General features: G+C 36.9%; 4 protein-coding genes across 8 annotated transcripts in view; 3 read left to right on the top strand and 1 right to left on the bottom strand.

Annotated features, from left to right (window-relative positions):
- The window catches only part of LOC111489023, a 15,709-nt gene extending 6,649 nt beyond the window's left edge, over window positions 1–9,060 (top strand). For all 3 annotated transcript variants that reach the window (XM_023137029.1, XM_023137031.1, XM_023137030.1), the window contains 12 exons: window positions 859–1,641; window positions 1,745–1,839; window positions 2,726–2,788; window positions 2,937–3,025; window positions 3,193–3,255; window positions 3,832–4,488; window positions 4,581–4,655; window positions 4,786–4,856; window positions 4,959–5,016; window positions 5,629–5,821; window positions 6,082–7,217; window positions 8,628–9,060. In XM_023137029.1, the coding sequence (XP_022992797.1) occupies window positions 859–1,641; window positions 1,745–1,839; window positions 2,726–2,788; window positions 2,937–3,025; window positions 3,193–3,255; window positions 3,832–4,488; window positions 4,581–4,655; window positions 4,786–4,856; window positions 4,959–5,016; window positions 5,629–5,821; window positions 6,082–6,779 (2,845 nt within the window). In that variant the 3' untranslated portion in view covers window positions 6,780–7,217; window positions 8,628–9,060. The remainder of the gene's footprint in view (window positions 1–858; window positions 1,642–1,744; window positions 1,840–2,725; window positions 2,789–2,936; window positions 3,026–3,192; window positions 3,256–3,831; window positions 4,489–4,580; window positions 4,656–4,785; window positions 4,857–4,958; window positions 5,017–5,628; window positions 5,822–6,081; window positions 7,218–8,627) is intronic.
- A 685-nt stretch (window positions 9,061–9,745) lies between these two features.
- LOC111489024 (uncharacterized protein YnbD-like) lies at window positions 9,746–12,168 on the top strand. Of its 2 annotated transcripts, XM_023137033.1 has the most exons (3): window positions 9,746–9,922; window positions 10,398–10,543; window positions 11,753–12,168. In XM_023137033.1, exons 1-3 carry the CDS (start codon window positions 9,843–9,845, stop codon window positions 11,971–11,973), a joined length of 447 nt encoding a protein of 148 aa, XP_022992801.1. In that variant the 5' UTR covers window positions 9,746–9,842; the 3' UTR covers window positions 11,974–12,168. The 2 variants fall into 2 exon arrangements, with proteins under 2 accessions (XP_022992801.1, XP_022992800.1); XM_023137032.1 differs by having other exon boundaries at window positions 9,746–10,543.
- A 376-nt stretch (window positions 12,169–12,544) lies between these two features.
- On the top strand, window positions 12,545–14,445 carry LOC111489026 (ferredoxin, root R-B2-like). Of its 2 annotated transcripts, XM_023137035.1 has the most exons (3): window positions 12,576–12,660; window positions 13,307–13,408; window positions 13,823–14,445. In XM_023137035.1, the coding sequence occupies exon 3, from the start codon at window positions 13,836–13,838 to the stop codon at window positions 14,286–14,288; it is 453 nt and encodes a 150-aa protein (XP_022992803.1). In that variant the 5' UTR covers window positions 12,576–12,660; window positions 13,307–13,408; window positions 13,823–13,835; the 3' UTR covers window positions 14,289–14,445. The 2 variants fall into 2 exon arrangements, with proteins under 2 accessions (XP_022992802.1, XP_022992803.1); XM_023137034.1 differs by lacking the exon at window positions 13,307–13,408 and having other exon boundaries at window positions 12,545–12,660; window positions 13,823–14,444.
- A 634-nt stretch (window positions 14,446–15,079) lies between these two features.
- LOC111489681 (40S ribosomal protein S25-3) lies at window positions 15,080–16,517 on the bottom strand. The gene is made up of 4 exons (XM_023138004.1): window positions 16,425–16,517; window positions 16,201–16,275; window positions 15,609–15,743; window positions 15,080–15,356 (listed from the first exon to the last, which is right to left on the bottom strand). The coding sequence occupies exons 1-4, from the start codon at window positions 16,425–16,427 to the stop codon at window positions 15,243–15,245; spliced, it is 327 nt and encodes a 108-aa protein (XP_022993772.1). The 5' UTR covers window positions 16,428–16,517; the 3' UTR covers window positions 15,080–15,242.
- Between the last annotated feature and the right edge of the window lie 196 nt (window positions 16,518–16,713).

The following is a 16,713-nucleotide window of genomic DNA, read 5'->3' as shown; positions in this document are numbered from 1 at the left end:
AAAAAAAAAAAAAAAAAAAAAAAAAAAAAAAAAAAAAAAAAAAAAAAAAAAAAAAAAAACTTACCCTAAGCATGGTGTTTCATGAATTTTAAATGCAGTGGCAGAAAAATTTGAGAACTGAATATTGAAATCTGAAATAAAAAAAAAACTTCCAAAATGTATAAAATAAAATGTGGTAGTAAAATTACATTTCTTGAAAATTATAGTTTGAAGTACAATTCTTAGGAACAGATTATTTAGAAGGTCAGATGGTGATTAGAATTGCATCAATCATTTTTCCCTTGGAATCTTGTTGTAAGGGACAGACAACAAACATTATCTAAAGAAGGAATCCTCACTGTTATACTTCGCCTAACTGCCTGTCTTAGAAGTTAGTCTCAAGACCAACTCTTCATTTTCTTTTACTTAAACCTTGTGGGCCTATCTTCTGCAACATGGTTGTGTGCTTCCCTTCTTCATTCTCCAAGGATTCCAATTGCTGTTTGGCGATAATTTCAAACAAAAAGTGAAGGTGTTATGGACATTTTTGAGCATTCTTGGGGAAGTTGGACTGGAAAGAAAGATCAAAATTTCTTAAATTTTTTTCGGTGAGTGAGGTCCTCGAGGTGTGGCTGACTGCTTACTATTAGGACCTCCTTTTGGTGATCTCTCCCTAAGTTTCCACGACAATCAGAAGTGTGCTGTTTCTGAAAATAACTTCATAAATGATTTGTGGTTTGCTACAATTGAAGTTTGGACTTTTGATTTTTTTACGGGCACATTTTCACCTACTCTGCCATATTTTGAGAAGTTTATGTTTGCTCGCATACAGTTCGGAAGATTTCACGTTATTTTTTATTAATTTGAGATTATCGTCAGATTAAATGTCCGTGAAGATAATCATGTAGCTGGTCCTTATTCGCTGGCAAAAGGAAAGGGCTCAAGGGCACCCAGGTCTGGCTCTACTACGGCTGGAAGTTCATCTCCTAGTCTTTCACGCATGTCTGGAGCTCTTGATGGCTGGGAACAACCTCCAAGTGCAAATAAATTTCAGTCAGTAAATGGGGCTAACAATCGCAAGCGTTCCATGCCCAGTGGATCATCTTCTCCTCCCATGGCTCAATGGGTTGGCCAGAGGCCACAGAAAATATCCCGTACTAGAAGATCTAATCTGTTATCACCTGTTCCAAATCATGATGATGTGCAGGGGTCTGAAGGTTCTCCTTCAGATTTAGGTGGTAGAATAGCTTCTCCTGTTGCAGGTGGCTCGTTTCTTTCAAGGAACTTGTCTATTGGTAGTCATCAAGTTAGGGTGAAACAGGAAGTTGTGTCGTCTCCTGCTAGGTTATCTGAGAGTGAAGAATCTGGTGCTGGTGAAAATCATGACAGTCAGTTGAAAGAGAAAGGATCAGTGTGTCGGGAACCAGAAGAAAGAATGTTGGCTCCTGCTGCTCAGAATAATGTTCCTAACATATTTCATTCAGTCAAGAACAAGGTACTTATCAAGGAAGAAATTGGGGACTCTGGTAGAAGACAGGGAAGAAGCGGTAGAGGTTCATCATTTTCGAGAGTTTCTGTTTCACCAGCGAGGGAAAAATTGGAGACTCCAACTTTGACTAAACCACTTAAAATTGCAAGGCTCGGTTCTGAGAAAAACAGAAGGTGATAGATCTGCCAACATCTTTTCTCTCTCTCTTTATTGTTTCTTTTCTCTTTCATTATTTCTTTTTGATAACCTTTATCTTATTGATGTATAATACATCAGCAAGTCAGGACGCCCCCCACTGAAAAAGTTATCTGATCGTAAGGCCTTCACCCGAGTTTCACAAACATCAGTTGGTGGTTCCCCTGATTGTACAGGTGTGTTATGATTGATTTATATGATGTCCAATGAGGTGTTTCTCCTAGACACAAGAAACTAGCTCTATTTGGTAACAGTTTTAACGACAAAGCTCTTACTGTTTAGCTTACTGACAGGGAGTGATTTTAAGTTCTTAGTGTTTAATATTTCGTGTCCTACCCCGATTCACCTGTTTTCAGTTATCAGATTAATAGGTAAAAGTTTTTTACGTGGCAAAACATTTTTTTACAAGAAAAAGTCGGAGCATATTTGTGAGCAAGGAGAAAGTATTGTTGTGGTGGGTAGGACTAGAAGATATTCTTGATAGTCGTATGAAAACATTCTTCCAGTGCAACAATTTGATCAATGCTACAACATAGTCTTGTTTAGGTTTGGATATATGCTTTAGTATTGAGTGACTTTTGCTTCCCATGAAAAGAATATGTCTTGAGTTGAAATAATAAATTTTATAATGATATCATTCTACTTTTCTTCCTAGAAAGGAAGATTTTAGTTTTTTACCCACACATGCAATGTAGCAATGTAAAACATGAGCATGAGCTATATGGAAATATTCTTCCAGTTCAACATTATGTTGAATGCTACAATATGTTTTTGTTTAGGGTTTAAATGTATGCTAAGTATCGAGTAGACTTTTGTTTTCACTGAAAGAAAGTTTCTCTAGTTGAAACAATAATTTCTATAGTGATATCATTCTGCTACTCTTTTCTCAAAAGGTACATAAAGTTTAGTGCATGTGTGATATGATGATGTGAAACATAGAAGTGGGAATTGAAAGTTCTTGCAAGAAAGTTTTTATTTCTTGTTCAGTTTCTATATGTCCATTGAATTGGTTCACTTCCTAAACGTTACACGTGCATTAGTATTCTTCTATATGGTTTGTAGGTGAATCGGATGATGACCGTGAAGAACTCTTAGAAGCTGCGAATTATGCTTGTAACCCAAGCTGTATGTATCCCTCTTCAAATTTAGAATCTCTTCTTGGGAAAGAATGTCTAGTGTTTGTGTATCGTATGTATGCATGTACAGTTGCTTATTTCTTAAACATGAACCATGCTCATGCTCGTATTATTCTTTTGTATTTTTCCTATTGCAGATGTTTGCTGTTCAAGTACATTTTGGTGGAAAGTGGAATTTTTATTTGCTTCCATCAGCCAAGAGGACGAATCCTTTTTGAAGCAGCAGGTAAGAACTACAATATTCTATTATACTGCTAACACCAATAGTTCCCAATTTTACTAAAAAATATTCTTAAACTATAATAACTATAATATTCTATGATACTACTAACATCGGTAGTTCTCAATGTCTTAAAAAGCTAATTCTTAAATATCGTTGAACTTAATCTGCAGATAATCCTAGACAAGAATGATGAAAGCTTCTCTGAAGTATTGGATCACGAGAACACAATTTCGGTATGTGTCTGGATTTTCATTTGTCTAGTAGCATATATAAATTATTCAAAACTGAAGGTATTGCTAAGTTGGCAGAAAATTTAGGTGAAGATATTGGGTTTATAAAGAATTTAGTAGAGAATCGTTCAGATAAATTTGAACTGTGAGAGATGCAGTGGAAATTGCAAATAACTTTATTTATTTGATGCACTCACAAATTCTTGAATGATTACCTAATATAGTCGGATGGTAGCTGCTTTCGACTGGTTGCTTAGGATAGTAGGGATGGTAATTAGGGAAGTAAATACATCAAATTATGTAAAACCCTACTGTTCGAGCGTAAAGCGTTGGAAAGTTATTACTTGTTCCATTTTAGCAGCCCATTTAGGGCATCGTTTCAGCTGCTGCTTTGGACAGCTACAACTCATAACAATCATTTGTTGTGATTGTTGTACGTATAATATATAGGTTTCTAGTCTCTTTTGAGTAAACACTTCTTTCTTGTTAGGTTAGGTTCTTCTGCCTTCCTTTTGGGCCGTCTTTTTGTAGGTCTTTTTTTTGTTGGCATGTAGTTATGAAGATGTGGTATTTTCTCAGGGTGCTTTTGTGGCAGAGGAGGATTCATCACCTCAGGCACTTGGTTCTGGAAGAAAAAACCAATTCTCGCTTGCTCAAAGTGAACCACAAAACATGGTTAGAAAGGTCGATCAGGTTGATGAAGCGGAGGACTTCGTGACTTTAAGTGGAAAATTAGAATCAAAAAAGAGAAAAATCGTTACTCCGCTGTACCAAATAGTATTATCAGCTTTAATAGTTGAAGATGAAATGGAGGAGTTCCAAGAAAGTAGAGGGACAAATATGTTTTCACAATATGGGGGAGATGACTTTCCTGATGTTATACATCCCTCTGTTGATATTGAGCCTGAAAACTCCATCGGAATTGCATTTGAATCTGAGTTGGATATAAAAACTCAACAAAGGGCTGGTCGTAGATTTTCTTGCTATGGAAGCACTACCTTCAATTTGGGATCGAGGCGTGACAGTCAGCCCTTTAATGATCAAGCAGATCATGGATATCAACCATTAAACAATGGATACTTCTCCAAGCTTCACGAAAATGGTCTTGCTGGACCCCTAGGCATGCATTTGAAAGAGTCTAATGTCTCTGTCTTTAATTGCCAGTATGAACAGATGTCTGTGGAGAATAGACTCATGCTGGAGCTCCAGAGTATTGGATTGTATCCCGAAACAGTGGTATGTATTTCAGGATTTAGTTTGTACCCTTGATATATACTTTTCCGTGTAGTGGCCTTATTCTTTCTACTCTTCAATGGTATCTTTCTTAGCCTGATCTAGCAGATGGGGAAGAGGATACAATAAATCAAGAAATTCTTGAATTAGAGAAGAAACTTAACCAACAGGTTGCAATGCTCTCTTCATAATGCCTTTTATGTTTTTCATTTTAGGTTTCCATAAGATTTTGTTCTCATATCCTCTTTGACATTTCTAAGCTTCATATTTCCTGCTGATGTATTAACTTATGCTTCATAGGTTGTTAAAGCAAAAATTCATGGAAACAAAATAATCAAAGCAATCGAGGAAGGCAGAAAAACGGAAGAACGGTGGGTTTACAGTTACTTGGACCTTTGCTTCTATCATAAACCCACATATAGCAACTGATTATTAATTGTGAGAATTTTCTTTTTCATAATATAACCTTGTAGGTCCCGTGAACAGTTGGCGATGGACCGGCTTGTTCAGTTGGCTTGTTTAAAGCAGTTGGTATGTAAAGATATAGAATATTTATGCTTACTTACTTTTGTTACCCCTTTCATTGGCTTATATTCATGCAAGTCTTTTTGCCCGGTCCTTTTACAGTTTTCCCTCTTGGCTAAGATCGATATAAAATGGTCTCTCTAGTAATATATGGTGTTTCTCGCAAATATAAAAGGTGTGACGTCATGTTGAGAGTTTTTGAGGTTTAGGCTTCCTGAGCCAAATTAAAGGCTAACCTATAAATAAGTTTGTTATTAAGGATTTTTTTTCGAGTTCATACATATTTTGGATGGGACACACCTTATGGCTGACGTTAATTCTACATTTTACTGGGATATATTAATGTTCCTATCATTTTTCTTAAGATAAGCAATCACCAATCCTTTCGTGAGATTTTCAATTATTAGAAGTAGTTTATCAATGTGTATGCTTGGCATGAATTTATTTCTGTAAATTAGTTTGCCTTGAAGATGAATATGGAATGTTTTGTTATGAACCAAAACAGTTGTTTTTTCTTCTTTGATTGATTATTAAACTGATGTTGCAGTTTATTGTAAATTTTAAATTGCTCAAATTCATTCATTAACTCACTATTTTACCATATGGCTGATATGATAGGCCACTCGTGGCAGTAGCGCTGCAAAATTGGGGATCCCCAAGGTATCAAAACAAGTTGCTTCAGCTTTCATGAAAAGAACTCTTGCCAGATGTCGAAGATTTGAAGATACACAAAAAAGTTGCTTCAGTGAGCCTGCACTTCGAGACATTCTAACTCGACCTTCTAACCGAATTGATGCTGATGTTATGAATGGTAATGATTCGGTCGTTTCCAATTAGCAGAAACTTTAATCCATCTATTTTGTTTGATGTTTTGTTGCACATTAAATATTATATTTTTCCTAAAAGAAAAGACAGTAACCTAAAGGTTATATATAGTGCTTGAGCACATGAATTCGTGCCCGAGCCATGTAATGATTTTTCTTTGTTCATTCTGGCCTCTGCTGTAACGTCAAGGAAGTTCAATGTTTTCATCTTGTATGTTTAGTTCTTAACTATTATCTACCACTGCAGGTTCCTTTCCTGGTGAAGCTCATCAAAATGGTGTGCAGAATCATAAAGGTGGTAGGGGATTACCTCATTCTTCCGACCATGATTTCACCCGAACGGGGCCAATAGTGAATAGAGGGAAGAAGAAAGAAGTGTTACTTGATGATGTAGGAAGTGCTTGCATGAGAGTTGTATCAACCATGGGTAACAATTCATTAGGTGGAGTTAAGGGGAAACGAAGTGAGAGAGAAAGGGACAAGGATATGTCATCTAGATTGTGTGTTACCAAAGCTGGGCGTTCATCTGCTGGGGATTTTCGGGGTGAGCGTAAAACAAAAACAAAGCCCAAGCAGAAGACAGCTCAGCTATCTCCTGCAGGAAATAGAATAGGCAAGTTAACGGATGGAACTTATTCCGATAACCCTGCTAGTAGGGTGTCCAATGAAGTTGCAAATGGTAGCACGAAAAAGGAATTTACCGTGGTATTGCCCCTTAATAATGCTACTCCTCACCCGTCAAAGGATCATAGTGAACGTACAGATTTCACGAATCTTCAGTTACATGATTTAGATTCCATGGAGTTAGGTGTGGGCAATGAACTTGGTGGTCCTCAAGATCTCGATTCTTGGTTGAACATTGACGAAGATGGATTTCAAGATCATGATGCAGTGGGCCTCGACATACCCATGGACGACCTCTCTGAGTTAAATATGCTTTTATAGCTATTGTATAGTTTCATTTTTTTTCCCCATTGACTGGTATTTTAGAGCTCTATACTTTCGTTGGGTGGGGAGCTCTCATGTGTACCTGTGAACAGATTGGCATTTGCTAGCACTGTCATTCAATTCTTTCACTTCTTGAGAGGAGAGCGGGCGAACAAGGTCGTAATTGTGTATGTAACCAGATAACTTATTTCATATGCAAAAAAAAGAATTTTCTCGGAAGATTTGTCTATGATGCAGAGAACAGAAGGTAGGATAACTAGTTTCGTTCTTTTGACTATCTCAAGAGCCGATGCAAGGATCAGCGGGATGCCATAGCTTTAAGAGGGGTGGATACTTGCCATGATATCAATGATATATTTGCTAGTGATGCTGAAGATATGAAAGCCTTGCCGTTTACCTCTACTGCTTGCCATAGTGCGAAGTCCCATACTTGTGGTAAGATACCTATTGTTTTGTTATTACAATGCGTTATGTAGAGAATGGTATGGTTCTTTGTACGCTTAATTCATATCATTAATTACATTTGTCTGCCTTTGCCTTTAAACTGGGTCCTGTTTTTCTGCTAATCTCTGCATTGTTTCTGAGGTATGCATTCTCTTGTATGGAGTGATGGAAAAAGCTTAAAATATCATCGTAGTCTAGCAGTTGGACACGCAACTTCCACGATAGTATGATTCTATATCCGAGTAAATAGTTGTTCACAAGGCTTAGTTTTCGTTTCTTCATTCTCTTTATTTTCTGTTCTTTATCTCTTTCTCCTTGAAAATGATCAAGGAGCAGGCTTCACGCTTAGGTTGAGGATAGAAGCATTTGTGGACTGCCTTTGTCGCACGGCCTTTCTCGCACGGTCGATGTGAGATCCCACATCGGTTGGGGAGGAGAACGAAACACCCTTTATAAGGGTATGGAAACCTCTCTCTGGTAAATGCGTTTTAAAAACCTTGAGGGGAAGCTCGAAAGGGAAAGCCTAAAGAGGACAATATCTGCTAGCGGTGGGTTACAAATGGTATCAGAGCCAGACACCGGGCGATGTGCCAGCGAGAAGGTTGTTCCCCGAAGGGGGTAGACATGAGACGGTGTGCCAGTAAGGATGCTGGACCCTGAAGGGGGTGGATTTGGTGGGGGTCCCACATTGATTGGAGAAAGGAATGAGTGCCAGCAAGGACGTTGGGCCCTAATTGTGAGATCCCACATCGGTGGGGAGGAGAACGAAACGCCCTTTATAAAGGTGTGAAAACCTCTCCCTAGTAGACGCATTTTAAAAACCTTGAGGGGAAGCCCGAAGGGGAAAGCTCAAAGAGGACAATATCCGCTAGCAGGGGCCTAGGTCATTACAGTTGACCTCTCGGAAGACCTATTTTTTTTTTTTTTTTTAAAGATCCGGTTTTTAGTCATTTTGTGGAGTAATTGGCTTATGGAGCATGATCTGCAGGGGCTTTTCACAATTTCGGTACTTTATTTTGGTTTCTGTTGTCGAACATAACTCCGTAGATAAGACATCAATTACCATTTTGAGGGGGCATAGTTCGATCCTCTACCTCCGTAGTTAATGGAACTCGAAAAAAACAAAGGTTTCTCCTGCTAATTTGTTTCTCAATGTTCTGATTTTCTTCATCCGTGATCGCCTTGGAAGGTTAAGATATAGGTTTTCTTTTTTGTTTGTGCATTACAGCATGTGCCTGCAAGTCATTCTTAATAGCCACTGCATTCTCTATCAAGAATGAAACAGAATATTCTTTTACTTGAATTTTTGTCTTCTCATCTTCTTGTTGTTCTACCTTACGTTTATCTCGAATACGTCTATGCTACTTCCTATAAAAACACTCATCATTTCAAATCGATCAGTGTACAGGAAAGCTGCTATCATTGAACGACGAAGCCTCCTGGCGAAGTACGTGAAGCATCACGAGGTCCAGTTCCAGCAGGATGGATAAATACAGCTCGATTCAGATCTCGAAAACTGCTGTCATGGGAGAAACAATTGCTAAAGCCAAGGGGCCTTAAATAAAGGTCCAGAAAACAGTAAGCTTGCTGGTGCTATCAATATGTTGAAATGTCTTGTAAACTTGTAAAGGGGTACGAAAACAGGCGCAGCAATTGCTCCAGGAAATATTATATTTGTTGCTAGCGAGCAGGATAATGGAAGTAGCAGGGACTAAGTTCCTTACTATGCTTGCTTTCTTTTTGAAGAATATCCAATCTGTTTCTAACTTGTAATAAATATCTTATTTACTGAGTTATGTTTCGATTGATATTGATATCAGTTCATTTCTTACTTTTAATACATATTTTATTTACTAAGTTATGCTCAGATTGATATTGATATTTGTTCGTTTCTTACTTTTTAACACGTATCTTATTTACTAAGTTATGCTCATATTGATATCGATATCTGTCTATTTATTACTTGTAATAATTATCTTATTTACTAAGTTATGCTCAAATTGATATTAATATCGGTCCGTTTATTACTTGTAATAAATATCTTATTTATTAAGTTATGCTCAAATTAATATCGATACTGTCCTTGAAGTATAGTTGTTGAATAGTTATGGCTCCACGTCTTTAACGGCTTGTGGTAAGCTCAAATTGTAAGAAATAAATAGTTTAATTAGGATTAAAATGATTTTTTTCCTTTTAGTTTAGAAATTAAAATAGCCATTTTATTAAGTTGATAAAATGGATAAAATCTAAATAAATTCAATTTATGTAGGTAAAAAATTGTATAGAAGCTTAATAATATATATGTTTTTTATAATAAAATCTGAATTGTTAGAATATTAAAAATATTGAAAATAAATTATACTATATTCAAATTTAGACTCAAAATTACTAAAAACAAAAAATTATGAATTAAATGTTTTTTTTTTAATTTTAAAATTTTAAAATAAAGAAAATTCAAACATTTTGTATTTAATGTAATGGAAATTTTTGTTTAAACTATAAATGAGAAGCGAGTGAAGTGAGAAATCAAGGCGATTTCATAAGTATATTGAAATTTGTGAAGGAAGGAAGAACAAAACATAATTTTTTCTGTTGGCTTCATTTTTTCCGATTGAAATGGTGGCGGGGACTGGATGTTGCTTCTTACAGTCGACCTTGGCATCATGTTTCTTAAGATCGCAAGAGATTTCCAAACTGTAAGAAACATTTTGATGTTCTGACCTGACGTTCTTTCTAGGTTTCGAAAAATCTGAATCTTCAAGGCTCGAAAACGATGAATCCGGGAATTTCATCTTTGATTGGATTGAAGGCAGCAGCCTTGTTTTCTCTATTTCTATTTCTTAGATTTCTTGGCTTCAGATTGTTATCGTTTCAATTTCTGTACGCCTCTTTAGTTTCTCTCTTGATTTCAGTTGCTTCTCTTCCATCGATCAATCTCCCCCTGCTTTTGGGGAAGAAACCGGATGGAACTTTTCCGATTTGGTCGATCGTCATTTTTGCTCCGTTTTTGCTTTTCATTCGGTATCTTCCTTCATTTCGTGGATTATACCTTAGGGAGGATCCGTACACTGAGATTTTTGAGGGTTTATACGTCGGGGGGTGGCCTACTTCCCCTGATAGACTGCCTCCTTGTAATCCTGCCATTGTTGATTGTACTTGTGAATTGCCTAGGTGTTTGGATATCTCTGGGGATGGTTATTTGTGTATCCCGACTTGGGACACACGGTCTCCTCTGCCTGAAGAAATTGAATCGGCCGTTCGGTGGATTTGTAGGAAGAGAGAGCAGAAGAAGCCTGTGTTCATCCATTGTGCTTATGGTAAGCTCTCTAGCTTTACTGATTTGTTGAAAAGCTTTGATTCTCGATTGCATTAGATGTATAAAGTTGTATAGATACGTTTAGGAGTTTGAAGCTTTCTCTCTAGTTTTCCTTTGGTTGGTTACTGGATCTTAGTTGATGACTATGCTTCTGTGATGATTGTTTGTTATTTGATGATATCTCGCTGGTTGTCTTTGAATCAATCGAGAATTTTCATTTTTGCATATGTATGTATGAATCGATACGGTTACATTCATGAAACTTTTGAGTTGAATTGAAAATTTGACACCCGAATAGAGAAGGGATACATGAATGAACCTAAAATCTTATTCGAAGGAGAAAGTCACTATCTATACCAATAATGTGCACCTTCCTTTTCGGTGGCTCAATTATAGGAACTCTATGATTAAACGTGCTTTATTTGGAGCAATTTTATGTTGTGTGATCTCTTGAGAATTTTGCTAGGATACATATGAGTAAGGATAAAGCAAGCTGGAAGAATTCGTGTTGGTTTGTGAGGATAGTTTTCACTTTAGAAGTGAAGAGTAGTAACATAACTATGTTAACAGGGAAATGCCGGGGCCATCAAATGTAAGAATATGCACGTAGTTATGCACTTATCAATTAAGAGTATATTTCCTGAAAGATTCTAACTTTCGTGTTGGGTTGCATTCTCTTCCCTAGTTTATTCAAAGTATGCTGGAATAATGATAATTCATAGGCCGACTATTTGATGTCCTCCTACATACAATCTTAGATTTCGACCTTCTATCCAGCCACCGTGCTAATTGTTTACGATGCCCGCCATCGAAACCGTGCTGCTTTAACTTACTACTTTACAAAATTTAAGCATGAGTTGCACAAATGATTAGCAATATTCATGTTGCGCTAACTTCAAATCTAGAAAGAATATTAGAGTCGGGTTTCAAACTCAGTAGAGGTGTCTTAGCTATTGAACTCAGGTCGTATAATGTCTCCTTTTAGCTGGGAGCCTACCGATGATGCATGCTCCCTCTATATACGATCTCTTTGCAATTTCATTAGTCCAAAATTTGATAGGTCACACGAGATGTGTTCCTGTTATATTTGCATTGTTAGCGAGTATTTGAAATCAATGTCTCTTGTACAAAGACCCCCATGTTACATTCCGCTAGTGACCGTACTATGCTAACATTATCGGTTATCGACATCTTCCTTCGTGTTTTCCAGGTCATGGAAGAAGTGTCGTCGTTACATGTGCAGTGTTAGTAGCTCTGGGAGTGGCCGACGATTGGAAAAATGCAGAGAAGATAGTAAAAGAAAAACGACCTTGCATTCAGATGAATTCTACTCAATGCAATGCCTTGGATGAATGGTCGAAACATCGGTTATCCGCTCCGATGAAGAAGAAAGACAACGATGCGAGTTCTATGCTTCTTTTTGGTAGTTGAAGAGCAAAAATATGAATCTAATAGGTCATTTCCAACTCCCCCGGTAACCTTGTAAGTTGGATAGTTCAGCTTTTTGAAAAGTAGCTATAGTTTGGGTTGGGTTGGTCCGGTTTGTCAGGTTGAATGTACACCCCTACTAATCCTAATGAAAATATTTTTTATTTTTAAAACATAGCACAATAATTTTGAGAATAAGAATTCAAATATTCGAACCTCTTATATATTAATAGGAACGTGAACGGGCAGCGGGTAAGGTATTTTAATCAAATAAGAGTTTATTTCTTCTGAGTTATGTTTTTGAAAAGGGGAGTAAACCAGAGCAAACCTGACCGGATAAAAAAAGAACCAAATCAGCTACTTTTGAATTTTTCTAAAATTAATTGATATTGTTTAATTATGACACAATTATATGTATTTATTGTAATTTCGTAATTATTTTTTGACCAATCCAACGGAAGGATCGCAAAGGTTCTAGCAATTTCTTACAGAGTTAAAATAGAAACGGCCGTAGAGAATCGAAACTCGGCTCACCAACTCAGGCGTCCTCATTTGGAATCTGCTCTTAAGAAAGGAAAGCCAGCGACAAAAACAAACACGTACTTGGCGGCAGCATCGTTAGGGCTACTTTCCATTTCTCTCTTCGCGGCTTCCTCCGTTTTTCACGCCCTCTGCGGATCGCCACTCCTCGTAATATTCTTCTCTATCTTTTCTTTTTCATTTCTTTTGATCTTCGTCTTTCTTCAATCCTTTCTGTTTTTGATTTTCTGTTCTCTTTTTCGTACTATAATCTGTCCTTTTCATTGTTTTGATTGCGACCTGTGGTTCTGTAAATTTGCTTTTTCGCTTTTCTTGTTAGTCGCTGTTTATTTTGTGGATCTTTGGTTGCTTTTTACGGTTTATGTTGTGTTTGTTTCGGGCGAGGAGTGGATCAAGCTTTTTGGCTATTATAGACTGTTGATTTCTTATGATTTGTCTGTTTTTCGTTTATTGTACTACGGTGTTAGAAGCTCAACCGATAAGCGCTTGACATTAGAGAACATTGGTTTCGTTTTTCAATTTTGGAATAGTTCAGGAATTTCTTTTTTCTTTTTTCCGGAAACTTGATGTTTCTGTCGTCATTTTATCCCCTTGCATGCTTGATAATTTGTTTAGTTCTTATTTCATTTCCAAATGAAGACTTGTTAATGATTTTTTAAAAGTTCTTCTGATTTTTGTTGGATCTTGGCCTTTTTTGCTTTCTTGGTCTCCAATTTTTCTGTAACCTCTTTTTATGCTGTTGAGCCTGATTGAACCATCTACTTTTGGAATGATAATTGGCGCCTCTTTTGCTCAGGTTGGCGTATTCTTTTCATTTGCATAACCAAAAGGCTTTGCCATTATTTCGTTTTTTTTTTTTTTTTCTCACTTCTTTTGCTATCATCATTGAACAATCGAAGTGAGTTATTTATTTATTTATTTATAAAATAGATTTTTCGTTACAATTTGTTGAAGCTTTCCACGTCCAATACATCATCTAGAACTATCTCACATCCTCGATTGATTTTTTCTTAAACCGACGTCCAAGCTCTTTTTCATCATCTGCTGGTGTTTGTGTGGATTGGCGTTGCTGATGGAATATCCAGCATCTTGACACGAAATATTGGGGAAGATGTTTAGTAGTCAAGATCTTGCATGATTCATTTTTGATGGAAGCTACGTTTTCTAATAATAACATATATAAACATGTATGGTTTGCATTGAAGTAGATAAGGTTGCTGCGTAATTGATTACCTTCAGTCTTCTGTGTGTCTAATAGATGGTTGCAGTTTCTTTCTGTTTAAATTCCCTAATTTTATCTTCATGGCTTCAGCTATCACTATTCAATGTCGGCTATCAATCTTCCAACATCTTGCCTGATCAAAAGTGCTACACCAAGGAGATCCTGTGCCCTAGTGCAGAGGCCATCTTCTTTGGGTTCTTTTAGGAGTGTATCCCGGGCATTTGGATTGAAGTCTTCTTCATTCAAAGTGACAGCAATGGCTACTACTTACAAAGTGAAATTGATTGGACCAAACGGTGAAGAGAATGAGTTTGAGGCCCCTGATGATGCTTACATTCTGGACTCAGCTGAGGATGCTGGATTGGATCTACCTTACTCTTGCAGGGCTGGAGCTTGCTCTACTTGCGCCGGTCAAGTTGTTTCTGGGACAGTGGACCAATCAGATGGATCGTTCTTGGACGACAATCAAATGGAGAAGGGTTATGTCCTGACCTGCGTTGCATACCCACAATCCGACTGTGTCATCCACACACACAAGGAAGGTGATTTGTACTGATTTCGTTGTTTATGTGTATTTTTACCGTTTAAGTCCTGATTGAAATTCAATCATGCCAAGACTACAATAACTGTGATCGTGTACTAATGCGAATTTTATGTCACCGGTTTTGCAAAATTGAACATTATTCATTTATAATCATCTTTTAAGTTTCCAGTTAGGCTTTAAAATTCTCTTCCACCACCCACTTTACATTTGTAAAGTTCCTGTATAGAAGAAAGTGGAGGCCAGTTATTAAGCATGAGTGCCTCTCCTGGCCGTACAAGTGGGAATTTAAATCAAATTTGCGGTCCGGCTTTTAGTTTTGGATCCAAGAGACTATTATTTAATTAATTTGCTCTTATGCTTAATGGTGAAATGTTTCTTATGAAAGGTCAAATGAATCGAGTACTGTCAGATGAAGTGTGGTTCATATACTTTTCATTAACATTTTCTTTATGAACTTGGTATCCTTCTGCCATAATTTCAACACTTTTGGAGAGTATTTTAAATGCTCGACGAAATGAAACAGATTCCCACATCACATCAGACAAGCAGGATGTAAATTGGTTGAGGTTTTTAGCTTACAATTTTTATTTACTAAAAAAATTGAAAACAATTGATGGTTACATTAGATCACCTAATTTTTTAAATTCAAACTCAAATTTATAATTGGTTAACATTTTGGAGGACATTGAGACTATTGTCAAATCCTTGTTAATTTTTTCCAACTTCTACACGACTGACACATTATGTTTAGAGCTAGAAAAAAAAAAAACACAAACTACCCAAACCCAATTAACGAATCCTGATTAACAAATAAAAGACCACATTACATAAAAAGATCATCCAGCCATTAGAACAGACGAAAAGATAATTTCTTCAATGGACAAAATTCGGAATTGCAAAATGGGAAGGGAACTACATAACCATAGCCTTCCGGGAAAGAGTTTATATGAACCCCGTGCCATAGCCTTAGGCGTTGGTTGCTCTTGTATAGATCTGCTGACTGGAGTGAGACGATATCATCCTGATGGAACCCCGTGCCATCAAATCCTTAATTGCTCTTCGTGCGAGCGACCCATTGATCTGTAAGAAAGTTGTATTAGTAAAAAAGGCCTGCATAAAATTTCAGTACCATGCCAATCTGATTCCTCCTTAACTAAGAATTTCATGTTCATAAGTAGACTAAGTGTGTGGGTTGGGCATTTTAATTGTTTGAAACACCCAAGGGTTTAGGATAAATGCCCAGTTCTTCTCAACATATTCAGGCCAAGAACAAATAAAAGATTGCAGACTACGGGCAAAACCACAGATGAGTAAAAGGAAGAAAAGACATACCCTCAACCTATCAGAAAGGATAGACGGAGTGACCAGCTTGAACTTGGGAGCTTCAGAAAGGAGCTTATCATAACTTGCCTGATCAAATAAAACCATGTTGTTCACCTTCTCCTTTTGCTTACCCTTGCTCCATTTCTGCAATCCAATCGATAACCACCATATAAAGCTTATGCCAAAAAGAAAATCATAATGATCCTCCTATTCAACAAACTTCACTGGATTCCAAACATCTCATTGTATTTTTGAAGGCCTTGAATTTTCTTCCTAATCGAATGAAAAATCACTTTCCGATTGCCCCATATTTAACGCCTAAGCTAGTTTTGTGAACTCTGTATGGTGAAGAAGGATATGCTACGTAATATATGAAGACCTAATTACAAAAGGCAGCTCCAAATATCAAAGTGTTGAAATAAAATTCAGCAATACTAACTTCAGAAAACAGGAATAACACTCCGTCTAAGCAATGCAGTAAAACCAGAGGAAATTAAAAGAACTAAATCTTATTAAATGATCTTCTTGAACGATAGGGCTAGGCATGCATCGGCATACGAATCATGAATCCGCTAGCGGTAATTAATTCTAAGAAGCTTACCTTCTTCTTCTGCTTTCCTCCGCCAGATTTAGCGGGCTTGGAGGACGGTGGAGGAGCCTTATCCTTCTTTGGTGCCTACGATTCAAACGATACAAAACAAAAACAACAACAAACACCACAATAAGTAGAATCAGTACAGAAGTTCCAGAATAAAATGAATAGGAATAAGGAAAGAAAGAATAATTTGGAGGTGAATCAACAAGAAAACGCAGATAGCAACTCACCATGAGATTTGATTTCTAGGGTTTGAGGGAAGGAGTTGCAGAGGTTTCGATCGTAATAGAACGGAGGGAATTGGTCTGAATGGGAAGAATTTATAGGACCGCCCGAAAGTCTGATATTCCATGGTGGGCCGTGGGCTAAGGATAGGGCCCAAGAGTAAAAACTGGGCCGAACTTTTTCTAAAAAAAATAATAATTAATTTTCTTGAAAAGTAAAGTTTTTAAAACAAATATGTTGTAAAAAATTATTAATTTTACGGTTAAATGTTTTTTTTTTTTTTTTTTTTTTTTT

This window comes from Cucurbita maxima, unplaced genomic scaffold (genome assembly GCF_002738345.1).
Source record: "Cucurbita maxima cultivar Rimu unplaced genomic scaffold, Cmax_1.0 Cma_Scf00014, whole genome shotgun sequence".
Lineage (NCBI taxonomy): Eukaryota > Viridiplantae > Streptophyta > Magnoliopsida > Cucurbitales > Cucurbitaceae > Cucurbita > Cucurbita maxima.
The sequence above is the reverse complement of the archived record's forward strand: the minus strand, read 5'-3'. Positions and strand labels throughout refer to the sequence as shown.

Excerpts from the sequence above, each read along its gene's own strand:
- LOC111489024 (XM_023137032.1), top strand. The coding sequence starts at position 10,000 with ATGAATCCGGGAATTTCATCTTTGATTGGATTGAAGGCAGCAGCCTTG. Across the intron at positions 10,544-11,752 it reads GTTCATCCATTGTGCTTATG|GTCATGGAAGAAGTGTCGTC; the intron begins GTAAGCTCTCTA and ends CGTGTTTTCCAG.
- LOC111489026 (XM_023137035.1), top strand. The coding sequence starts at position 13,836 with ATGTCGGCTATCAATCTTCCAACATCTTGCCTGATCAAAAGTGCTACA.
- LOC111489681 (XM_023138004.1), bottom strand. Across the intron at positions 15,744-16,200 it reads GAGGAAAGCAGAAGAAGAAG|AAATGGAGCAAGGGTAAGCA; the intron begins GTAAGCTTCTTA and ends ATTGGATTGCAG. Across the intron at positions 15,357-15,608 it reads TCCTTTCTGATAGGTTGAGG|ATCAATGGGTCGCTCGCACG; the intron begins GTATGTCTTTTC and ends ACTTTCTTACAG.